The 20,105-nt window shown below is 37.4% G+C and overlaps 8 protein-coding genes across 8 annotated transcripts; 2 read left to right on the forward strand and 6 right to left on the reverse strand.

Annotated features, from left to right (window-relative positions):
• Positions 1–221: 221 nt before the first annotated feature.
• Positions 222–2,611, reverse strand: B0P05DRAFT_557752 (uncharacterized protein). Its single transcript, XM_051580054.1, has 10 exons — positions 2,360–2,611; positions 2,246–2,316; positions 2,147–2,182; positions 1,988–2,090; positions 1,831–1,931; positions 1,662–1,787; positions 1,434–1,616; positions 1,334–1,387; positions 1,059–1,268; positions 222–1,015 (listed from the first exon to the last, which is right to left on the reverse strand). The coding sequence occupies exons 1-10, from the start codon at positions 2,496–2,498 to the stop codon at positions 347–349; spliced, it is 1,692 nt and encodes a 563-aa protein (XP_051431163.1). The 5' UTR covers positions 2,499–2,611; the 3' UTR covers positions 222–346.
• On the reverse strand, positions 2,541–4,671 carry B0P05DRAFT_557759 (phosphatase 2A regulatory B subunit-domain-containing protein). The gene is made up of 7 exons (XM_051580055.1): positions 4,601–4,671; positions 4,422–4,553; positions 4,203–4,377; positions 3,956–4,152; positions 3,707–3,910; positions 3,130–3,654; positions 2,541–3,086 (listed from the first exon to the last, which is right to left on the reverse strand). The coding sequence occupies exons 1-7, from the start codon at positions 4,622–4,624 to the stop codon at positions 2,844–2,846; spliced, it is 1,500 nt and encodes a 499-aa protein (XP_051431164.1). The 5' UTR covers positions 4,625–4,671; the 3' UTR covers positions 2,541–2,843.
• A 718-nt stretch (positions 4,672–5,389) lies between these two features.
• Positions 5,390–7,255, forward strand: B0P05DRAFT_477812 (P-loop containing nucleoside triphosphate hydrolase protein; the record flags this gene model as incomplete). The annotated part of the gene is made up of 1 exon (XM_051574985.1): positions 5,390–7,255. One exon carries the CDS (start codon positions 5,390–5,392, stop codon positions 7,253–7,255), a length of 1,866 nt encoding a protein of 621 aa, XP_051431165.1.
• A 466-nt stretch (positions 7,256–7,721) lies between these two features.
• On the reverse strand, positions 7,722–8,135 carry B0P05DRAFT_442442 (mitochondrial distribution and morphology family 33; the record flags this gene model as incomplete). The annotated part of the gene is made up of 1 exon (XM_051573770.1): positions 7,722–8,135. A coding segment is annotated over one exon (414 nt), but the record flags the coding sequence as incomplete, so codon positions are not given.
• Positions 8,136–12,014: 3,879 nt separating this feature from the next.
• On the reverse strand, positions 12,015–13,282 carry B0P05DRAFT_557766 (thioesterase-like superfamily-domain-containing protein). The gene is made up of 3 exons (XM_051580056.1): positions 12,567–13,282; positions 12,379–12,507; positions 12,015–12,328 (listed from the first exon to the last, which is right to left on the reverse strand). Exons 1-2 carry the CDS (start codon positions 13,271–13,273, stop codon positions 12,408–12,410), a joined length of 807 nt encoding a protein of 268 aa, XP_051431167.1. The 5' UTR covers positions 13,274–13,282; the 3' UTR covers positions 12,015–12,328; positions 12,379–12,407.
• Positions 13,283–13,751: 469 nt separating this feature from the next.
• Positions 13,752–15,430, reverse strand: B0P05DRAFT_557778 (uncharacterized protein). Its single transcript, XM_051580057.1, has 3 exons — positions 14,369–15,430; positions 14,116–14,316; positions 13,752–14,072 (listed from the first exon to the last, which is right to left on the reverse strand). The coding sequence occupies exons 1-3, from the start codon at positions 15,196–15,198 to the stop codon at positions 13,829–13,831; spliced, it is 1,275 nt and encodes a 424-aa protein (XP_051431168.1). The 5' UTR covers positions 15,199–15,430; the 3' UTR covers positions 13,752–13,828.
• On the reverse strand, positions 15,421–16,933 carry B0P05DRAFT_557779 (CTLH/CRA C-terminal to lish motif domain-containing protein). The gene is made up of 5 exons (XM_051580058.1): positions 16,857–16,933; positions 16,637–16,813; positions 16,258–16,593; positions 15,696–16,208; positions 15,421–15,647 (listed from the first exon to the last, which is right to left on the reverse strand). The coding sequence occupies exons 1-5, from the start codon at positions 16,908–16,910 to the stop codon at positions 15,546–15,548; spliced, it is 1,182 nt and encodes a 393-aa protein (XP_051431169.1). The 5' UTR covers positions 16,911–16,933; the 3' UTR covers positions 15,421–15,545.
• Positions 16,934–17,205: 272 nt separating this feature from the next.
• On the forward strand, positions 17,206–20,062 carry B0P05DRAFT_557784 (uncharacterized protein). Its single transcript, XM_051580059.1, has 8 exons — positions 17,206–17,325; positions 17,372–17,451; positions 17,510–17,677; positions 17,723–18,196; positions 18,248–18,427; positions 18,485–19,140; positions 19,192–19,796; positions 19,848–20,062. Exons 1-8 carry the CDS (start codon positions 17,239–17,241, stop codon positions 19,941–19,943), a joined length of 2,346 nt encoding a protein of 781 aa, XP_051431170.1. The 5' UTR covers positions 17,206–17,238; the 3' UTR covers positions 19,944–20,062.
• Positions 20,063–20,105: the final 43 nt, after the last annotated feature.

Raw genomic sequence — 20,105 nt, forward strand, 5'->3', positions numbered from 1 at the left:
TTCCTTTTCGTGAGTTTTAAATTGTTAAAGCGCCGCATCAACTTGGTTAAGGCAATGGATTTCATGCCGAATAAAAAATTACGTCAAAGGATTCCTAAATTTTCTTGAGGGTCACTGTTTTAGATCCCTGACAGTTATGTCCTCTTCTCCCCCAAAAAAAAAACGGTGGCCCCTAAGAAAATTGAAAGTGTTTGCCTTCATACGATACACAACGGACATTTCTCTTGTCTGTTTTTTATTTAGTGTTGTTGAGATGATATGCTTTGTATTGTCAGTTCTTTGGAATGGTTCATATTGATCTCAAATGAACTGCTTGTCAATCAATAAAAGATAATTTATAGATAATTTATTCGCGCTCATAAAATAACATGTATGCCTCACTCTTTAACACAGTGTCCAGATCGACTTCTTCAATCACTTCATCACTACAACGCCAAAACTTAGTAGGAGGTCGAGGCTTAGTATCGCCCAAGGGACTTCTGACTTCATGTCCTGTAGGTAGCTTTTTACGGCGATAGGTTACAAAATGACCTGAATCATGATTACCATAATGAACAATGACAGCACACAATCGATACTGAATCGCACGAGTTACAGGCACCACAATGGAAGGCAATGCGTTTTGAACAGGACGATCTGCTATATCTTTTGTGTTGCCGAGTAAAGCAACACCAAGACCGTCTTGATGAGAGTGAGTGAATCGATGACCACCCGTCATGTTACGCAAATAAACAAGACTTGTACGACTGGTACGTGTGTGTGGTAAGACAGGTGTAGGAGGTGGTGAACTCAAGGAAGCAGTGGGTTCTGAAGTGTTGAGATAGCCATTGGTTGTATAAGGAGCCAAGTCAAGGTATTCAGGGAATTCGACTTGGCTATGGTTTTTTTGAATGATACCAGAAGGATGGTAAATACTTCGAGAGAGATGCAGACATAACGATTTAGGTGGGTTAGCAAACATGGTTTGTTTTGTTGTACGAGGGGCATCTTTTGGCGGGCATAATGAGATATCATACTAAACAATATCAATAAAAATTCAAGCCATTATTTGTACTTACCAAAGTCGCTTCTACATTAGACCGTAAAGCATCTTTTATTCTGCCTATATCTATACGTAACTTAGTAGCTTTTTCTTCATCTTGAACTGTCTCTAATTCTTTTGTTAAGGATTCTAATGTGGCAACCAATGAACATTTTCTGCATTGGTAGTCTGTTAAAATATCGACTTTTGTATAGGTTTTTAAGCAGCTTTCTAAAGTACAACTTGGCTATCATAAAGTAAATAACACATACACATACATATATATATATATATATAGAGAAACACACATACAGTCTGAGGAACAGTTAAAGATATATTATCAAACGTATGATGTCTTATAGGTGCCTAAGTAATGTTAGCCATCTTGTTTGTTTCTATAGAAATACGTTACTGTATATCCACAATTAATACAACTGATCTTGGAAGCAGCTAAGCCAGTAAATGGATTTCTTGGGCTCTTGCGTCTTGGACGTAAATGTCCACCTACTGTACATACTGAAAATGAACTCCACATGGAAGCTGTTGTGCCAAATGAAGACACAGAGGATGTTTCGAAATTATCACCATTAGGATCCTAATGTTCAAATGAGCTTATTGTCTTCTTTTCTTTATCACTTACATTCTCTCCTACTGCAAATCCTCGGAGGGTTGTAGCATCTAATAAGGAGGCGGCATTTTCTTTATATTGAATCTCTTCTTCTGCAGTCAATACACTGGATATAATTTGAAACAGTTCATGGGCATCCTAGACGTCTATCAGTTTCATGGTTTCTGATAGTATTTCTTACTTGTTGTTCACGGTTAATCGTACCGCCTGATTTTCTTTCTAAAGCAGTCAAGAAATCTGAGGGAGTAATGGATCTTGGCTTGGGTAAGGGTCTATTCAAAACTAGGGAATAGGATCAGATTAAAAGAAAAAGTTGCAAGCCATAGGATTGTACTTACGCTCAATAGTTGCATAAAGTGCACAAGCAACAGATTGTAAAATAAATTCATTTTGAGGAACAGCAGGCGCTGATTCATCTCCTTGTTCATCCACACGTTCAGCCTATAGTTTTGTTATATATACATACATACAATATGAGCGGGTCAACATGAACTTACAAGATAAGAACGTAAACTAGACAGAGTAGCAAATGCCTAAGAAAAAAAATTTTTTTTTTTCTCTCGTTAAACGATTGACTATATAAAACCATACTTTACTTGTAAGACAGAGTTCACAAAGCAATAGTTTTGTGAGTTTACAAGACCAAGGATATATTTTCCATCACGTTCTATAAGGGTTATCAGTCATCTATAAAGAAGAGACAAGCAAACCTTTTTGAATTTTAGATCGTATTCTTCTTCTTCTCTTTTTTGACTCAAAGCTGTTGTTGGTAGACAAAACATAACTTGAAGCAGCAAGTGCAAACCCTGCTACTGCCGCAATAGTTGGTAAATGGTAGTTGGATGACATCAAGTCATACAAAAAAGGGGAGGGGGTAAGATGATAAAAGAAAAAAAAAGAGAGAGAAAAAGAAAGGCGTGTGTGTATGTACGGAGATTGATTTTTATTATGAGTTCTATGTTGAATGCCATGATTCACTATCAGAATCTTCTTGTTTTGTATGAACAATAGCCAAAGCAGAATCAATCTAGTTAAAGGTAAGCAACGTATGTAACAGACATAATACTTACTGAGCCTGTTTCATCCATCGTCTTTTGTTGCAATGCTTTTTCTTTGATTTTAACCCATACAAGATCTCTATTTGATTTTCTATAGTGAACAATAAGTGAATCATTTAAAAGTAAATGAATGACTTTACTCTGATTCTTTCTGTTGCCCTTGTTTGTATTTCTCTACATATTTCTCAAATAAGGCTGGATCTAGTTTCATAAGCAATTGAAGTGTGTTATAGACCAAGCCATATATTGTTCTATTCCAATGGTCATTCGAATACTTGTAAAGTGAGGGGAATATGATGGGCATCACTACTTCAATATGATCATTCATGATATGAATCACATCCTCATACGTATAAAAGTACAGAGCCCGCTCTGCCACCTTATCAAAGGAATGAGTAAAGGTCTCTTGACTTGTTACTTACCTGAAAATGAGGACTAGAGACACATTGAGCTAGTTTTTTGAAGAAAGGAATCATGATGGTCTCAAATCCAGCTGTTTCAGCAACATCTAAGATTTCTTCAAATTCAGTCAAAAAGATGACTTCTTTTGCACTATTGACTTTAGGCCAGTAGCGCATCAGACCTTGAACCACACCAGGCACAAGATCAGGATCTTTTTCAAGAAACTGGACCACACAATAAGTCAATTGTGGGCTATAGGCAGCCAAAGAAGCTGGTTTATGAAGTGGAATGAGTACTTTGGACAAGAAGGTCTTGTGTTCTTTCTTTAAGGGGAGTGCAAACCCATTGATAATGCTGCCCAAGATTTCTAGTAGTTCAGCAATACCATTATGACGTTCTGTTTCATAGATAAACTGAAAGAATATATGGTTGATGGATTTTCGAATAAATGCTCTTAGATTGAGAAATTTGCCATAGATACGGTGAAGTGTTGTCTTGAGGAAATCCCTTTCTCTTGGGTCTTCACTGTCAAACAAGTCAAGCAACTAATTATGAGTGAATATCAATCATCACCTCTCCCCCCCCTTTTTTTTTTACCTGTAAAATGAACTTTTGGTCAATGTATTTCCTGGCTATTTGTGGATTGAATTCGGGTGATTCAACAAACCGTAAAAAGAATTCATACACAAGTTGAAGATGTGGCCATGCTGTCTCTAAAGCAGGCTCATCTTCTTCTGGATCAAATCCTTCATTGGCAGTCGATGTTTGTGGTGAAATAGTACGAAATGTATTGACATTAAACTAATCAAGTATGTCAATAGCATGAACAAGACACCCTATTTTTACCATTCGAATCACATCAGGATAAATGAGATCAGTAATAGCCCCTCTTGAAGTAGCTACATATTCAAGCATTTCTTGCAATTCTTGTCGCTTGATTTCCTTGTTTTTTAGTTCTGAAGAAGGGTCATTGAAATCAAACAAAACTTGACATTGTTGTAGTTTCAATATAAACAATTCTTGGCGCTTTGTAGGTGGCACTTCTAATGTATAGAGTGAGTAAAAAACAAGGCATAGATATACTAACATGTACCATTGAAATCAGGTGTTTTAATCAAGTCAGTCTTTTCACGGTTAATATAGATTCTTGATGAACGCTGTCTACGTGGCACTCGTACAGCAGGAATGGTATCTTTGGGTGTATCTTGAAGTATTTTATTCGTAATTTCTGTTGATCTATTATTGCTATTATTGGTGATAACTATGGGCTACAAAGACATATGAGTGAATACATCTAAGTCTATTCGCTTACATTAGTGGGTGCATTGACACTATCTTCTGCTTTAGTCTCTGGTTTAGAAAGAGAACGAGAGATAAAAGAAGAAGGTCTGTTCTTGATGGTCTGACGTGATTTACTTTCTTTTTGAGATTTACTCCTAGAAAGCTAGTGTAGTATAAATACAGTGGGTTCAAATCTAGACAGTAACTTACAACGCCTTTCAATCCTTTCATCATTTTGCAGAAAAAGAAACCAACAGGAAATAATAAAAAAAAGGGTTGAGTTTCCCACATGTAACGACGGACAAGATTTACATCTGACTCTTAAATACGTTTTATTGGATTTTTTTTTTTTGTAAAGCACACATTAGGGGATGTTATAAAAAAGTTTTTTTTTTTTTGAGTTGAATGTATATGTGCTTTTATGTTTGTCAAGGCACTAGTTGGGATACGCTCGAGGCATTCCTTGTCATTGTTTATATCGTCATGCAATTGAGACTGGGTTTAAAGTTCAAGTGTCTTGAGAATGAATCTGATAGTAGGCCTTTATTTCGACCTGTGACATGTTGACCCAATTCCTAGTCATTGGTATCTTTAAAATACTGCCATTAACTTATTTAGAAGAGAGAGAGAGAGAAAAAAAAGATAAAGGAACACGCAGAAGCCTGTTTTTTAATTTTAGTTATTGCATTGAATAAGGATTTGGCTTTTAGAAAGATGTAAGTGTTATTCAGGTTAGGATGGGTGTATTTGTCTCTTCTTTTTTTTTTTCAAGAAATAGTGTGGCTTGATATCTGAATATTTCAGTTTGAAAAAGGGGAAGTTGTGTGCTTTTCATGATGGATCAAAGTCAGATCAAGACGTTCTAAATGAGGAAGGTGTCAAAAAACAGACATAAAAGCCAGCATAGCCTTGTACAATTTTTTTTTCTTTTTCTTTTTTCGATTTTTCTTTTGTTCTATATTGAAGCTTATGGCAGATCCAACACTATATCAAGATTCAATGAATCATTACCAAGAAAACTGCCAAGCTGTCTTGAAGCACATTGCCCTTGTAAAACAACTCTTGGCCGAGAATCCTGTTTGTGAAGCAAGCGAATTAGATGTGTATGCACAGCGTTTATTAAACAGTTCTTCAAAAATATTAGTCACAGGCGACTTGAATTCAGGAAAATCAACCTTGGTCAACGCACTCTTGAGAAAAAACATTTTGCCTGTAGACCAGCAACCATGCACTTCGATGTTTTGTGAAGTTTACGCGAGTCAACAGAATGAATTACATGCATTAAATAACGCTCAGTTGTACAACAAGCAAGACCCTAGCACATATGACACTATCCCATTGGGCGATTTATATGATCTCCTAACACAAGAAGAACCCGCTTATAAAATCCTCAAGTTATATACCAACCTATTAGATACGGACTCGATGGTGTCTCGTCACCATATCACCCTGATTGATTCACCTGGTCTTAATACAGACTCCATTCGTTCAACAGCCATGTTTGCACAAGAAGAAGATATTGATGTGATCGTATTTGTGGTGAATGCAGAGAATCACTTTACATTATCTGGCCGAGAATTCTTGTCGAATGCAGTCGATCAACACGTCTTTATCGCAGTCAACAAATTCGACCATATTCGAGACAAAGAGCGATGCAAACGACTGATTTTGGAGCAAATCAGAGATGTCTCGCCACGTACGTTTGAACAGGCCCATGATTTAGTGCATTTTGTCAGTGCTGGGTATGGTACAGACGCACCTGAATTTCTCGAGTTGGAACATAAGTTATGCAGCTTTGTACTTCAATTGGGTATGGCGTCTCGCTTAGTGCCCGCGAAACAATACGTGTCGGATACGACTCGACGTATGGTGGATATAGCCAATCACCAAGAAACAGAAATACACCATCAAGTAGATGCATTGGAATTCGACATGAAGACCTTTTTGGCGGGTTACTCTCGCTTGATTGACACGCAATATCATATTAAACACACCTGTGTTGATTTGATTCAGAAAAAAATGCGGGTGATTGAACAACAAGTGAATGAAGCATTGGATACTTCCATCAATACGCTTTTGAGTCGCACCATCTCCTCAGTGCCTTATCCGGGGTTGTATTCCATTTGGCAGTATGCCTCTACTATCGCCAATACATTATGTTCACAACTGCAGTCTGATCTACAAACCATTGAACTCCAAGCGTATAGAGAGACACACGCATGCATTGAAGGCATGAATGCAGTGACAGCAGATCAACTGATCGATAACTCTAGGGTCTTGGCCAGAATGGACAGTATAAAGCCAGTCTATGATCATCCAATCCAGATTGATGTTCAAGCAAGCGATTTCCTGATCAATAAAATGGACGACAAAAAGATTGCTTTGACAACAGCCAGTCTTGCGGCTCTTTTACTGGAGACAGAGGCATGTGGCGATCACACTGCGCGATGGTTGTCTAGCTGTCTGAAGCCTCTGTTGGGTAGTGTGGCCCAAACACATTCACACCGTATTCTAGGATGGGCATTGACCTGTGTCGGTCTGTTGAGTGTGAGCTGGACTGTGTATTCGTTCTTGTCTGATATGCCATTAGCTGTACAAGAAAACTTAAAGCACAAGTTCCAAAAGGCGATTGAAAAAGAACAAATCAAGCAATCCAGAGTGTCTAGTATTATTCAACAAGCACAGCATGTACTAGAAACGCAGCAGACAGACATGCTCTATCGTATTGGCCAAATGATTGGTGTCAAAGATCAAAAGAAAGCTCAATTGGAGCAAAACCTGTTTGAATCCAAAGCAAAATGGCATCAACTTCAGTCATGGCTTTCAAGATCCAATACACTTTTGAAAGAAACTGAATTTATTTAAATAATGTATAGATAGCAATGGCTGTCACCAATCCGCCAGCGATGGCACTTTCTATTGAATAGAGTAATAAATTGGGTTGTGATTGGCCAATTAACTGTTGTCTTAAGAGCTCATTTTCGAGTTCAATGTGTTGTTTATCAATAGTCATTATACTAGGTTCAACCGCAATGACATTGGGTTGTTCCATTGTGGGTTGTTCCGTCACTGTTTGTTCCGTCACTGTTTGTTCCATTATAGGTTGCTCAACTAAAGATATGGGTGCTTCTATTGCAGGTATTACGTTTTCAGATGCAGATCGCTTCAAGACATGTATCAAATCTTCATCAAACAATGGATGCTCTGTCAATCCATTCACTGTCTCCATTAATGCCAATTGTTGTTGCATTATCAAGCGATCTTTTTCATTCAACGAATCAAATACACCTCTAAACTTTTCTTCTTCTTCATTCACTTTAGCAACCAACAACTCTTCAAAACGATCTGTCAATCGTTTACGTTTATGAGGCTCAAACACAGTCTGGACCATGACAAACAAGACCAAGTTGACAACCATCAAAGCCCAGGTACCATAGGTACTCACACTTCGAATCTTGTCACTCCACAACTGCTCTTCATGGTACCGCTCCATGATGGATCGAGCAAGCTCCATGTATTCTCGGTCCATTTGCTTTTCACATGTCTGGTAGTTCTCTCGAGCAGCCGTTTCTGCTTGTGCATGTTGGTGTTCAAGACGATAGAGTTCTGTGAATTTAGTGACATCGTCTGAAGTCCAGAGATGTTTGCGTTGCAAAAGTTCATTGATGCCCCGTTGTGTGTTGGAGCGAGTCTCAATGGCAGTGGCATACGTTTGTTTCGCTGCTTGTACTTGTTCTCGAGCAGATTCAAACAAATGAGCTACATAAAGGTATTAGGCGCCCTTCTTTATGGGACGTTATGTGGGTTATTACCTGCCTTGATGATTGACTTTTTGCTTTACGATTTCTATGTGGTCATATCCAGTGAGTTCATTTAATAGTTTAGAGGCTCTTTTCAAAGCTTCTCGAGAGTCGTTGACTTCAAGTGTCAAACGACGTAATTGTTCTGAGGTCTTGTGGATCTTGGTCAAATAAGGTTCTAAACGAGGCTTAAGGTCGTTTTGAAGTTTTTGAATGTATTTTTCTATATTTGCTTTATGAGGATCGTGAACAGAAGAAAAACGTCGTATAAAAAGACGTTTAGGCAAATGACGAGAAGTAAAAGAAAGCATAAAAAAGAGGATTTTTTGATACCAGCCCCTCCCCCCTTCTTTTTTGTGTATGTGACCGCATATATATATATATATATATATATACAAAAAGTACCTGAATCAACATTAAGCTGTACCTCACATGCCTCAATGAAGCTGTCTGAAAAAAAAAGAAGTCTTGGTCAAAAGGATACATTCATTATTCTATCGCCAAATTTGATAGTTGCATGAATCAAAAGACAATTTCAAAAAAATGCTGATGTCTGGAAACAATATTACAGCCAAGATTGTCTATAAAATTTATGACCACTAATTTCGGCTGTTGGTTTAATCACACTCAATAAGCCTGTTTTCCATATTATATAACAAGGAAAAATAATAGACGCGTTATCAATTATTTTAAATACTAGTGTATATACTTTATTGAATAAAAAGATAAAAAAGAAACTGGTACTTTAGCCAAATACTGTGAGTATTTGTTTCCAGGAACTAGGACGAGGACCTAAACCAGTTCAATTGAGTTCCCAAAAAGATGGTGCGCGTACGCACAAAGCCCCTCAGATCCCCACTATAGTATTCACACTATCAAAAAAAATGGAATGCCTATCATTTTCAATAGATGATCCACTCAAACGAATGAATGGACGAACACTATATATAAAAAGCCATTACTCTGTCCGATAGTCGACCCTAAATGAATAGAGCTTGCCACGAATAGACAGATACCCCTTCAAAAGTGAAGCTTAACTTTAGAAAGACTACTCTAGCCATCAGACTAAAATAAGCCCCTCTAAAGGGCATTCACAAAAGAAAAGGCGAATGACTATCAATCCCAGTAACCTTCACTACCGCTTTCTAGCACTATCACAGTAGCAAACGACCAAGACTGCTGCAATACCCTAATAGTCACACACACAAAGAAATGAGACTACCAAGATACCACGAATAGGGTTAAACTTATTACTATCCGATAGGTTCCCCTCCCTCCCCACAAGTGAGAAGAAGGTGCCAAGAAAAGATAGTAGCCTTCCAGCGTTGGGAATATTTGGACTTGGACTGCCAGTGCGCATAACTAAGATGGAATATCCCCTCGGACAGGACCATAAGCTAACCCTCTACACGCGTCTGTTTTGCTCTCTATCAAATTCGGCAAAGACCCGTTTAGTGAAAAAAAAGGCAGACTATCTTGACAGAGAATGCACTTGTACCCAGGTGGTCAATCCCCCCCCCTCAAGTACGTTTGGTACATTATCCTGAAAGGACAGAAAACAAACACGCTGCAAAAAGAAAGCAAAGAAAAAAAGGGTGGGAACCTGTTTTTATATTCTGATAAGTTCCCTGACCATTATTCAGACTCAGTTATACTCAGCTAACTTTCTAAACCCCTGTTTTAAAGGCTTATTGAGGGCTTTAGAGGTATAGAGACTACATGATCGAATACAGAAACATATAATCTATGTTCTCCTAGTGTATTGAGTTGACACAGTAATAACAGCACTATTTTATATAGCAATCTTTTTTTCATATAGCTGCATAATCATGGATTTTGTTTGCCGCCAAGGCTTACAAAGTAGCAGTATCAGACACATACAGCTGTACCTGGATCCAGCAATACAGTTTGAGCTATTGGCAAACAGAAAAAGAATGCTGATCAAATTAGAGTGTGAATCTAGTACCCCAGGTAAAAAGAAAATGGGCGTTTGAATAGCCAATCCTTCTTTTGTATGGTATTCATCATTTGTCATGTCCAAAGCTACTCTCTTTGGCCTCAAAAATAGCATGTATTATGTTATTTCTTACTCGCACACATTCTGCGTATCGATTGATGTAGAAATAAGTGCCCACTTATTAGTCAATGCCTACTGAAAAGGGCCTCTTTCATACTGTTTGCAGTGTACAACAAGCTTTGATTGAAGATTTGAATGCAATGCTCAAATCAAGTTAACCTTTTTTTGTCTTAGTAAACTCTTTCTCTTTTCTTCAGAAGTACTTGGAGGTGAACTTTCCTCATTTCGGTTGGATCAGACCTACATTGGGTCACTCCAAGAAATTCTTTTTTATCACAAACCTCCGTGAATCCCCCATGAGTCAAAAAAAATGAATCTCACAAAACAGTAAGACTAATGCTACCATTCAATTCTTTGACTCAAAAAAACATGTTTTAAATGAAGAAAGAGGCCATTTTAGCTGTCTGGTTGCCGAGTAATGATGTATCAAAGAATGTCCTGTTTAAGCTGTGTTTTGAGCATTTTTACTCTAGATGTCATATAGAACTTGCAAGCAATCAATTTCTCTAAAGCATCTTATGTTATTTTGAGTGCCAGAGAACATAGGAAAGTAGGAACATAGGCATTTTATACTGAAAATGTGGGGGGTAAAGGGACAAAAGATGTACCAGATGGCAGTGTGCAGAGATTAAAATGGAAGGCAACTTCCATTCTTTATCCCGCCGCATCAGAAATTGGGCTTTTGCTGAGAACTGCATAAAGACGTGGTTATCTGGCTTTGGTGTAGTGACAAAAGTTGTAGATCCTTGCTTTCTGAGTCTTTTAGTATAATGAATACAACAACTTTGCTACTAAAACATTGAGTAAATAGGCAGAAACGTTTTCAAGGGGTTTCACTCTTATCGTACCGCTTTTATAGTACAACTGACAGGCAGACATATTTATCAAAAACTAGAGTGTTCAACACACATTTTGAGTATCTAACCTTGTCAATAGCTCTGTTTTTCATTCCAAAGCATCAAAAAGAAGGTCCAAAGCTATTAAACGAACTTTTTTCATGAGTAATACCCTTTGATCGAATGGTCATTTTGATCTTTTTTTTTTTTTTTTGCAAGTCGCTATTTTTATTCAAATCAACTCAAAAGGCACCATGGATGTTAGTAAACATGGTTTGTAGGCAGTTTGAGCATTCATGGGTGTATAAACAAGGCCTATACTACCTTTATATCCCGAGGAAAAAAAAAAGATTTGCAGGAATAGCTGAAGCAATTTTCTGCCTAGTTGTCTCTGCTACATAAATAAGCAATGTACTACTCCATTACTTATCCACATAAATTACTCTGCTAAAAAGACATTCAATCTAGAGGGATGAAAAAAAAGGCAAAAGAAAATATCACAAAGACTCTGTTATAGCCCGTCCCAGATATGCATCACGAATCCACCATTCCATTGAGTAAAAGATGACACAATTTGGCGTCTACAGACTACAACGTAGGTACTCAAGTGCCAAGTAGCACAAAGAGTTACTTGGTGCTTTACACCTATATTGGAGCAATGCACTAAGTGTGCATCGGGATTGAAATCTATTTGGCGTTTTATGCATCATACTTGGAGCATTGCTCTAAAAGTTTATCGGTAGTGGCTGAATGGAAACAAGTATATCAAAATCTTATGGTCACCTCTTTTTGAAGCTTTATTTATTAATTATAAATCAATTAGAAACATTTGGTCTGTAAGCTTTGATCATAAAACTTTTATATTTTATACTAAACTAACATCAATTGTAGTTCTGACAGCTTGAAAAGGACCTAAGTAAACTATATGAATCTATAGACAAATATATTAGGAGTAGATATTCTATATGGATGTAGAATGAAACTTTATTTCATGACTTTTATGTCAACGCATCAAAGAAAAAGGCGAATACTTTATTGTAGATATGCATAGGCATGTAGAAACTTGGTAGAACAAATCAAATCGCCTATTTATTCTTATAAAAAACAAGAATGCATAAACAAAAGTACAGTTTACGCCTTCTCATAGAAATGAGACGCTCAAAGCGACCGCCCCCTTATAAATCATAGGCATGAAAGTGAATAGCGGTTCTCTTTTGTTTTTTTTCTAAAAAAAAAAAATTTTAATGGCAAGATACAGTAAAAGGGGTTTATTACAGATAAGTTGCTTGTTCTAATGGAAAAGTCTATAATTTGTTGGCGTAAGTCTTCATAGCATCTAATCTCTTTTTGGCTGATGATTCATCAGAAGAATTACGACTCCAAGGCACAACCAAGCATTGATGTCTACCAAACATAAGCATTTTTTTTTTTTTTTTCACTGACAGTGATATCAAATATTTTACCTAGTTAAAGCCAAAATATCACCTTGTTCAGTCCACAATTCACCTGTAATATCAAAGCGTCCATTGATAATATGATTTGCTACATAATGACCAAACACTTCTTTTCCAACAGGCTTGCGCTTAAATTGTACTTCTAATTGCATCGTAGGGCACCACACAGGTCCTCCTAAAACACTAGGTCCCAACAAAGTGGGAGGAGTGGTGAACATATCACACCAATAAGGTATACTTTTGTAATCAATCGGCCTGCCATCGTTGAACCCAATCTTCTGCATCACTTCAGGCTTACCAGGTTCAGTATCACTCTTGGGCATGGTGCTCAAATCAAATCCAGTCGTCAAGTACTCACTCATAAACATGTAGCGATAAGGCTTTAGTGTGTCTGGATTAGGGGGTTGAGGTGCCTTGTAGTAATACGTGACACCTTGTTCATTATCCATATTGCCCATGGTGAAAATACCTTGTACTTTGTCTTGCCATTCAGAAGGATTGTACGTAGCAAGATCGACAAGTGGTTGTAGATCCTTTCTTTGCTTGAGAATACAACGAACGATACAGTATCCTTTCTTGCTCATCTTTAATTCGTCTATCTCAAGGATAAGATGACCAGGAATTGTCTTGTTGAAGAAGAAACAGTTGAGAGCCACTGGATCAATTTGATACTTATCAGCAAAATGTTGAATGACACTATCAAGAATGATAGCCATGACATAGCCTAATGATTTATTACTATAACATGATGATGTTAGTGTACTTTACCACCCTATAGAAAGTCAGTTCGTATACACGTCTATCTTATACGCTTACATTAGGGACATTGCCTATGGACCATTTCTATTTTATTTATTTATTTTGAAGATAGATAAGTATATACACACATATACACATTAGTTTAGTTTACATCACTGGCTACACTTGTATAAACAAACGTGTTTCTATCTGTCTTTCCAAGAAATTGTGTTGTTGTGACTTGATCAAATTTATACTGAGTCATAAGGAAGGAAAGAAAGAAATCAAAAAAGAAAGGAGAAGTCAATTTATAATATTTTTTTCCACAGCATGTTTCTTATTGATAATCCAAATTAAAATATGAGTGTGTAACAATTAAGATGCATATATGGGGTAAAAGGTTCTTCCTTTGGTCTTTATCTGTCATTTGAAAAGGCAGAGTGTCAAGTTAAAGAAATGTGTATAGAGTTCAACTCATCCACAAGAACAAAAGCTTTTTTTTATTTTTATTTTTCTAAGAATATGTACAGAAATTATATAGATTTATTGTTAGTCATCATGAGTATACCGGTACCAGGAAGTGATGAAACTGTGTTTCGATACCCTGGTGTATTTTGATCATTGGCTGCATATAAAGACTGTTGATCATAATACCTTGGTTTCTTGGCTGTGTCATCAGAAGAAGATGTAGAGGCAATCAGCGCCTCTGTTCTTTGTCTTTTCTTGATTACGTCTGTCTTCATTGACAAGGGTCGTTTTTCATTATGTAACTTGAGGCTAAATAAATTAGCATTCCTGTGATCAGATAGTCTTTACTTACTATAGTCCACACGCATTACATAATGGAGCACCCTGATGATCTCTTCTCCAAAGCGGTGTTTTACTTGTACCACAATTGGAACAAATCGCTTTCTGTTGTTCTATATTTTCATTTTCTGTACCGTCCTCTGTGTCTCGGCCGTTGTTCTTTCCAAATGAGGGTTTCAAGTGTCTTGGTCTAGGTATGTTATGTAATTTAAAACTAGCGTGATGTTTTCTTTTTAGTAAGGATTTAAAATAGCATGCTAACTTACTAAAGGCCACAAGCATTACAGAGTATTTTATCATCCGTCGATCGACGCCAAAGTGGTGTTGTAGTCGTCTCACAGTTACTGCAAATGGGTGGTTTGTCCTCACTACTTGTTGTACTTGAGTTGCTAGAAGACATAGACGTATTATACGAATTAGTACTGGATCGTTTCCGTGTCGGATGTGTTGGGTTGCCTGATGTTTCCAGTTGAAATGAACCAAAGTAGTGCTGTGGTTGTTTGTTTTTATCTGGTACAAAACCAAGTGGTTCGTTATTATTGTTTACGGTTGTTGCGGACCGTCTTTTGGCAGGTGATAATAGTCGTTCAGCTGAAGCAAGTGTTTGTCGAGGTAATGTGGCGAGTAATTTGTTATGAAGAGTGGCATTGGGTATGGATGTAAATGCTGCAGCAGTAGCAGCAGCAGCAGCAGCTACATAAGCGGCATTATTATAATCAGCCACCATGTTTTGTTCTTGCAATTGTGTCATATTGTGATCATCGCTCGGAATACTCATGGAAGGCATTGTACTGGCATCAGCATTAAAGAGTGACTGAATGCCAACAATAGGATCCGAAGGCGTGTCATAAACAGGCACAGAAGAATCAAAATTGTTATATGGCTCTTGATACGCATAATGCGTATAGCATGGTTGAGACACTATGGCCTCTTCTTGCATGCCAAAAGGAAAAATATCCTTTAATTCAATCATTTGGTTACCCTCTTGGTCAGAAGTGAATTGGTTGAGTATAAAGTTTTCTGTCGTGTCTAATACCGATTGTTGCTCCAGCATAATCATGTCGTCATTTTTTATAGAGACTGGCTCAGTCTCCATTTTTTTGGTTGACCTGAATTTGGCGTCATTGGCGTTCAAGACGTTTTGGATAAACCATAGTCGCCAAGATAAATTCTCGAGTCTAGACCCATTTTCAAGTGCATCTTTGACTTTAGTACAAACTCTCCAAGTCTTTGAGAGTTCGTCTTGGTCAAGGTCAGAAAAGGGAAGAGAATCGTTGCTTTGGATTTTAAGAACAATAGGTGGCATTTGTTATAGATGAGAAAACACAAAGAAACAAAAGAGAAGAAAGAGAAAAAGAAAAACAAATAACGATTTTACCCGCTTTTTATAGAAGAAAAAAAACTTACACATCATTAGGTCATTACCAAAAAAAGAACTGTATATTATGAAATAAAGACTTTTTTAAGTTGATCCATAGTAAATGTATATCCAGTTCTTGGACAAGTGATTTTACCATCAAACTTAGAAGCCATGTCTTGAAGAGCCTATATAGAAAATATTTAGTTGTTATTTAAATCATCTTGCCGACTTACATTCATACTATAAACGACACCGTTGGGTAAAAGCATGGGCGGGTTATCTTCATTCATGATTTTACCGCTGATACGGCACACAATAGTAGAATTGACATGATGACTCAGTGGTAGTTTTTCAGCCAAACTGCCTAACGTGCTATTGTCACAAATAGGACAGTTGACATTCTGATTCTCATGTTCATAGCATTGTGGTGTCTTGAGAGCTGAAAGACCTGCTTGCAAAGTAATTAACAACAATGGATGTGAAGTAAGCGAGCATAATGTATAATTATCTGCTCTAAATTGATCTATCAATTCCTGCCAACGACTGGGATCGTACAGGTCCTTATAGGGTTGGCATTGTGTGTCGCTCTTATAAGCTAATAAACCCATGGCTTGTCCGATTCTTCTACTCTCGACAGCCTTCCAGGGAGACAGATACTTTTGAGCATAAGCAATCGCCTCTAAGCCTTTAGAAGCTCGGGCCAATTCAATATGTTCCTGCAATCTCAAGTTAAATTCCAGTGTACTCTATGCCACCGATGTTAGCAACATGTATTCTCCTAGCATCATAACTTGCCTTCATTTTCCTAAGACTTGACTTGTTTTCATTGCACCATGCAAGGCATTCTTTACAGCTATGATTCCGAAGTGCTTGTTCGATTTTTTCTGACTGGGTAAACAATTGGATATCGACCATGTCTTCAATACCACCCACTGCTGCTACTTTTTTGGCTGTATTTGTCATACCTTCTCGAAGTAAATAGTCTACAATCACTCGGTCCAATCGTGTTTTGCTCCAACTTGTAAACTCGGGTGATTTTGCTAAAGTAACGCCTTCAATTTGATTTAGATTATGGATTCTTTTCTCTATTCTATGAGCATGTTGCAAGTCTTCTTCTTTTGTCTTTTGCAGCTAGTAACATATAAGCATCATGATCATTTCTTTAGTTGCCTACTTTTCGTGTCAGCTTGTCTACTTGCTTCAGTAGCTCATCTATAACTTGAGAAGCCTTTTCTGGTGACAAGTCCGTGTCTTTTACACAGCGCTCGATTTTATCGTGTAAAGAAATAAGCTCCTTTTCAACATATTTATGTTGATATCGGAAGGATTTACGAAGTTGCTCATATGGCACCTATGTAGGATAAGTCTTGCTGATCGAGTCAAGTCAGTCATACCTTTAAAAGGGAGGGTTCAAGTTCAATAATCTGGTCTGGTTTGATGGTGTTCATGGCAAAGAAAAAAGAGATAAAAAGTGAATCATGCTTTGCTTACACACGGCTCATGAAATCAAAGTCCCACCCCGCTCTATTTTTTTTTATTTTTTTTGGTGAAATCTTTTTGAACACAATCATGTCGTAGTAGTAGTAGTAGTAGTAGTAGTAGTAGTAGTAGTAGTAGTAGTAGTAGTAGTAGTGTATTTTCTAGCACAATTGGCTTCTTTGTTCATCCCTGTTGATTGTAACAGTTTGTATTTGCCCTACTTTTCATTGTGACACGAATTGAGGATTGCTAAATTCATGTGACGTTGAACATCTATTTAAGACAGTCAGAACTTGCATGGTTTATCTCTTCTTTTTTTTTTTCTTTTTTAACAAAATGGTACAAAAAGGACCTAGAACGGTTGTTAACCCCAACACAACTTTGGTAAAATTGTATTGAAAGATAAAATGTATGCTTATCATTCATACAGAACAAAACCAGCAAGGAAAAGAGAAGTTTAGAATTGATTCAATTGGAAACGCGCTACAAGTCTTCCTATCGCCTTATCGAGTAAATATATATATATATACATATCTTTTCGAGAGAATCCTACTAATTTACTGGTTAGAGAAAACCAAAAGAATTCTATTATTCGACTTGCTATTAAACCTTCTGACCCTGACTTTCCTTATGAACTTGATGCTCTTCAACTTCAATTGACTATACCAAAAGACTATCCTGAACAACCTTGTTCTGTCCAAGTATTGAACTCGGATATTCCTAAAGGATTTGCATTGTAAGTCTTGCTATATCTATGTAAATGTATTCAACAACTTGTTAGTAACCTCGAAAAGGGTTATGCAACACACGTAGATCCTTCTCGATCTGCAGCACATCAAACACTTGTTCGTCAAATGAATTGGCTTGATCGCAACATGGAAAATCTGCTACAACAAGCTCCCGCAGCAACGGTTCGTTTTGTATCAAATCATCGTCAAACAAAGGAGGAGATGGGTCATGTAGCCGCAGCAGTAGACATTCATTCAGCGCCGCAGTACAACACAACTACTGCGCCTATCAGCTCCAGTAACCAATCCTCGTCCTCTAAACCGCCTGTTACATTAAATCCACATCACATCAACAAGACCATAACCCCTCAACCGGCCACGACTATTCCAAAAACAGAAAACAAACGTATTGAACCTAAAGAAGCACAGAAGCAACCTATATTTACACCTGCTGAACTCTTAGCAGCTGAAAATAGACGCAAGCAAGAGCTTCATACACTTCAGACACGCTTTTGTGATAGTTTCAGGTACAAAATATAAAATCTAGGTTAAACATGTACTTATATAGCATGGATTAGATCTTCCAACAAGGAAACAATGATTACACTTACCATGATCATCAATGACACTGATTTTACGCATGAACAGATGATTGGAGGAAAAGAGCTTTTTATCAAATACCATATACCTACTCTTTATCCTTTAGAACCTTGTACAATTGAAATTGAAAACAAAAAGCTAGACAAGACTCGATCCAAGTAAGCTGCACTAGACAAGCATGACCAAAAAAAAAAAGACTAACGATGACCATCTAGCTGGATTGTTTTGGGTTTTAATGAACATGTAGCTAATGGTGATTATTCTTTATTTGAAAATCTGAATTGGTTGAATCGTCATTTGGAACTTCTATTGAGTTCTCCTCCTGCACAAAAGACAGAAGAACAGTTAGAGACAGATAAGATGGCAAGAATACAGCAAAAAGATTTGATTCCTCCTGTCAAGACCACTCAGTTATCCGCTACTGCAGCTGAATTCAAACCTCAGCAACCTGCCAAAAAATCCTTGTTTGATGAACAAGACATTGTCAAGAAAAACAAAGTGATCATTGTGAATGATCCTAGTTTGGTTGTAGACGAACAAGCAGATGAAGAGGAAGTCGAAGTAGAATTAGCAGAAGGTTTTGAGCAGGAAGCATTAGTACACACAAATGAAAACGAGTCAGCTGTTGTTAATCTGGCAAAACCCAATGTGCGCAAAGGAACTGAAATTCGGTTGATTGATCCTCCATTGGAAAACATTTCCTTGTTTCGATGCACTTTGTTACATGTCTTAGTCAAATGTGCTCGCTGCAAAGATACGGTGGATATTGAGAACATCAAGCCAGAACAAGAACAAACAGAGTCTAAAAAGACAGAACGATGGACGACTTGTCCTACTTGTACTTCTATCTTGGGTGTCAAATTTTTAGGAGGTGAATATATGCATAGGGACTGAAATAGGTACTAAGCATTGTCTATTATAGAATTTGTTCATCAAGGCGCATTGTCTATTGGTCTATTACAACTTGCTGGCTGTTCTGCTTATGATCTCTTGCCTTCAGCTTACATTGGTACCTGTGGATCTTGTATGGTAGATATGACATCTACTGTTCGTTTATCGCCGCATGATGCACCACGTACACTCAATTGCTTCTCTTGTCATGCTAAAATGACGTGTGGATTAGGTGACTACAAATTCGTCAAAATTGGAAGCGAAGGTGGTGAGCGCCTTAAGGCTACTGAACAACAAGTCATGAAGCTCAAGAAAAAGAAATCAAAAGACAGCCCATTGACAATTGGTGAGCCTTTGCCAGATCAAGGCACTTGTTCTCATTATCGCAAGTCAAAGCGTTGGTTTCGATTCACTTGTTGCAATAAGCTATATCCTTGCGATCATTGTCATGACCAACAACAAGATCATCCTATGGAAATGGCCAAAAGAATGGTATGTGGCTTATGCTCAAGAGAACAAACTATTCAAAGCGGAAGGCCTTGTGTCTGTGGTAATGAATTTGAAAAGGCTCCATTGAAGGGTGCCTTTTGGGAAGGTGGAAAAGGTGTAAGAGACAAAAAGACAATGAGTCGAAAGGTAATCACTTGTTTTTTTTTTCTAAAATGGATTCTCATGTTTCAATGATAGGACCCTCATAAGCATAAAGGCATAGGCAAAACATCTTCTAAAAAGCAAGAAAGAGTAGGTGTTGCTGGTAAAGAAAAGAATCAGCATGAGGATTGATGAGAAAGATATATGTGTGTGTATACCCCATAACTAAAAAGAATTTTTTTGAATCAGAAAGACATTGCAAAAATTCAATTAGACAATATTTCAATAAAGCCAAATTACTCTCATTCCCCAAATCATAGTAAATATATAAACAATTCTTTAGATATTTTTTAT

Source organism: Gilbertella persicaria (assembly GCF_025201335.1).
Source record: "Gilbertella persicaria strain CBS 190.32 chromosome Unknown B0P05scaffold_48, whole genome shotgun sequence".
Lineage (NCBI taxonomy): Eukaryota > Fungi > Mucoromycota > Mucoromycetes > Mucorales > Choanephoraceae > Gilbertella > Gilbertella persicaria.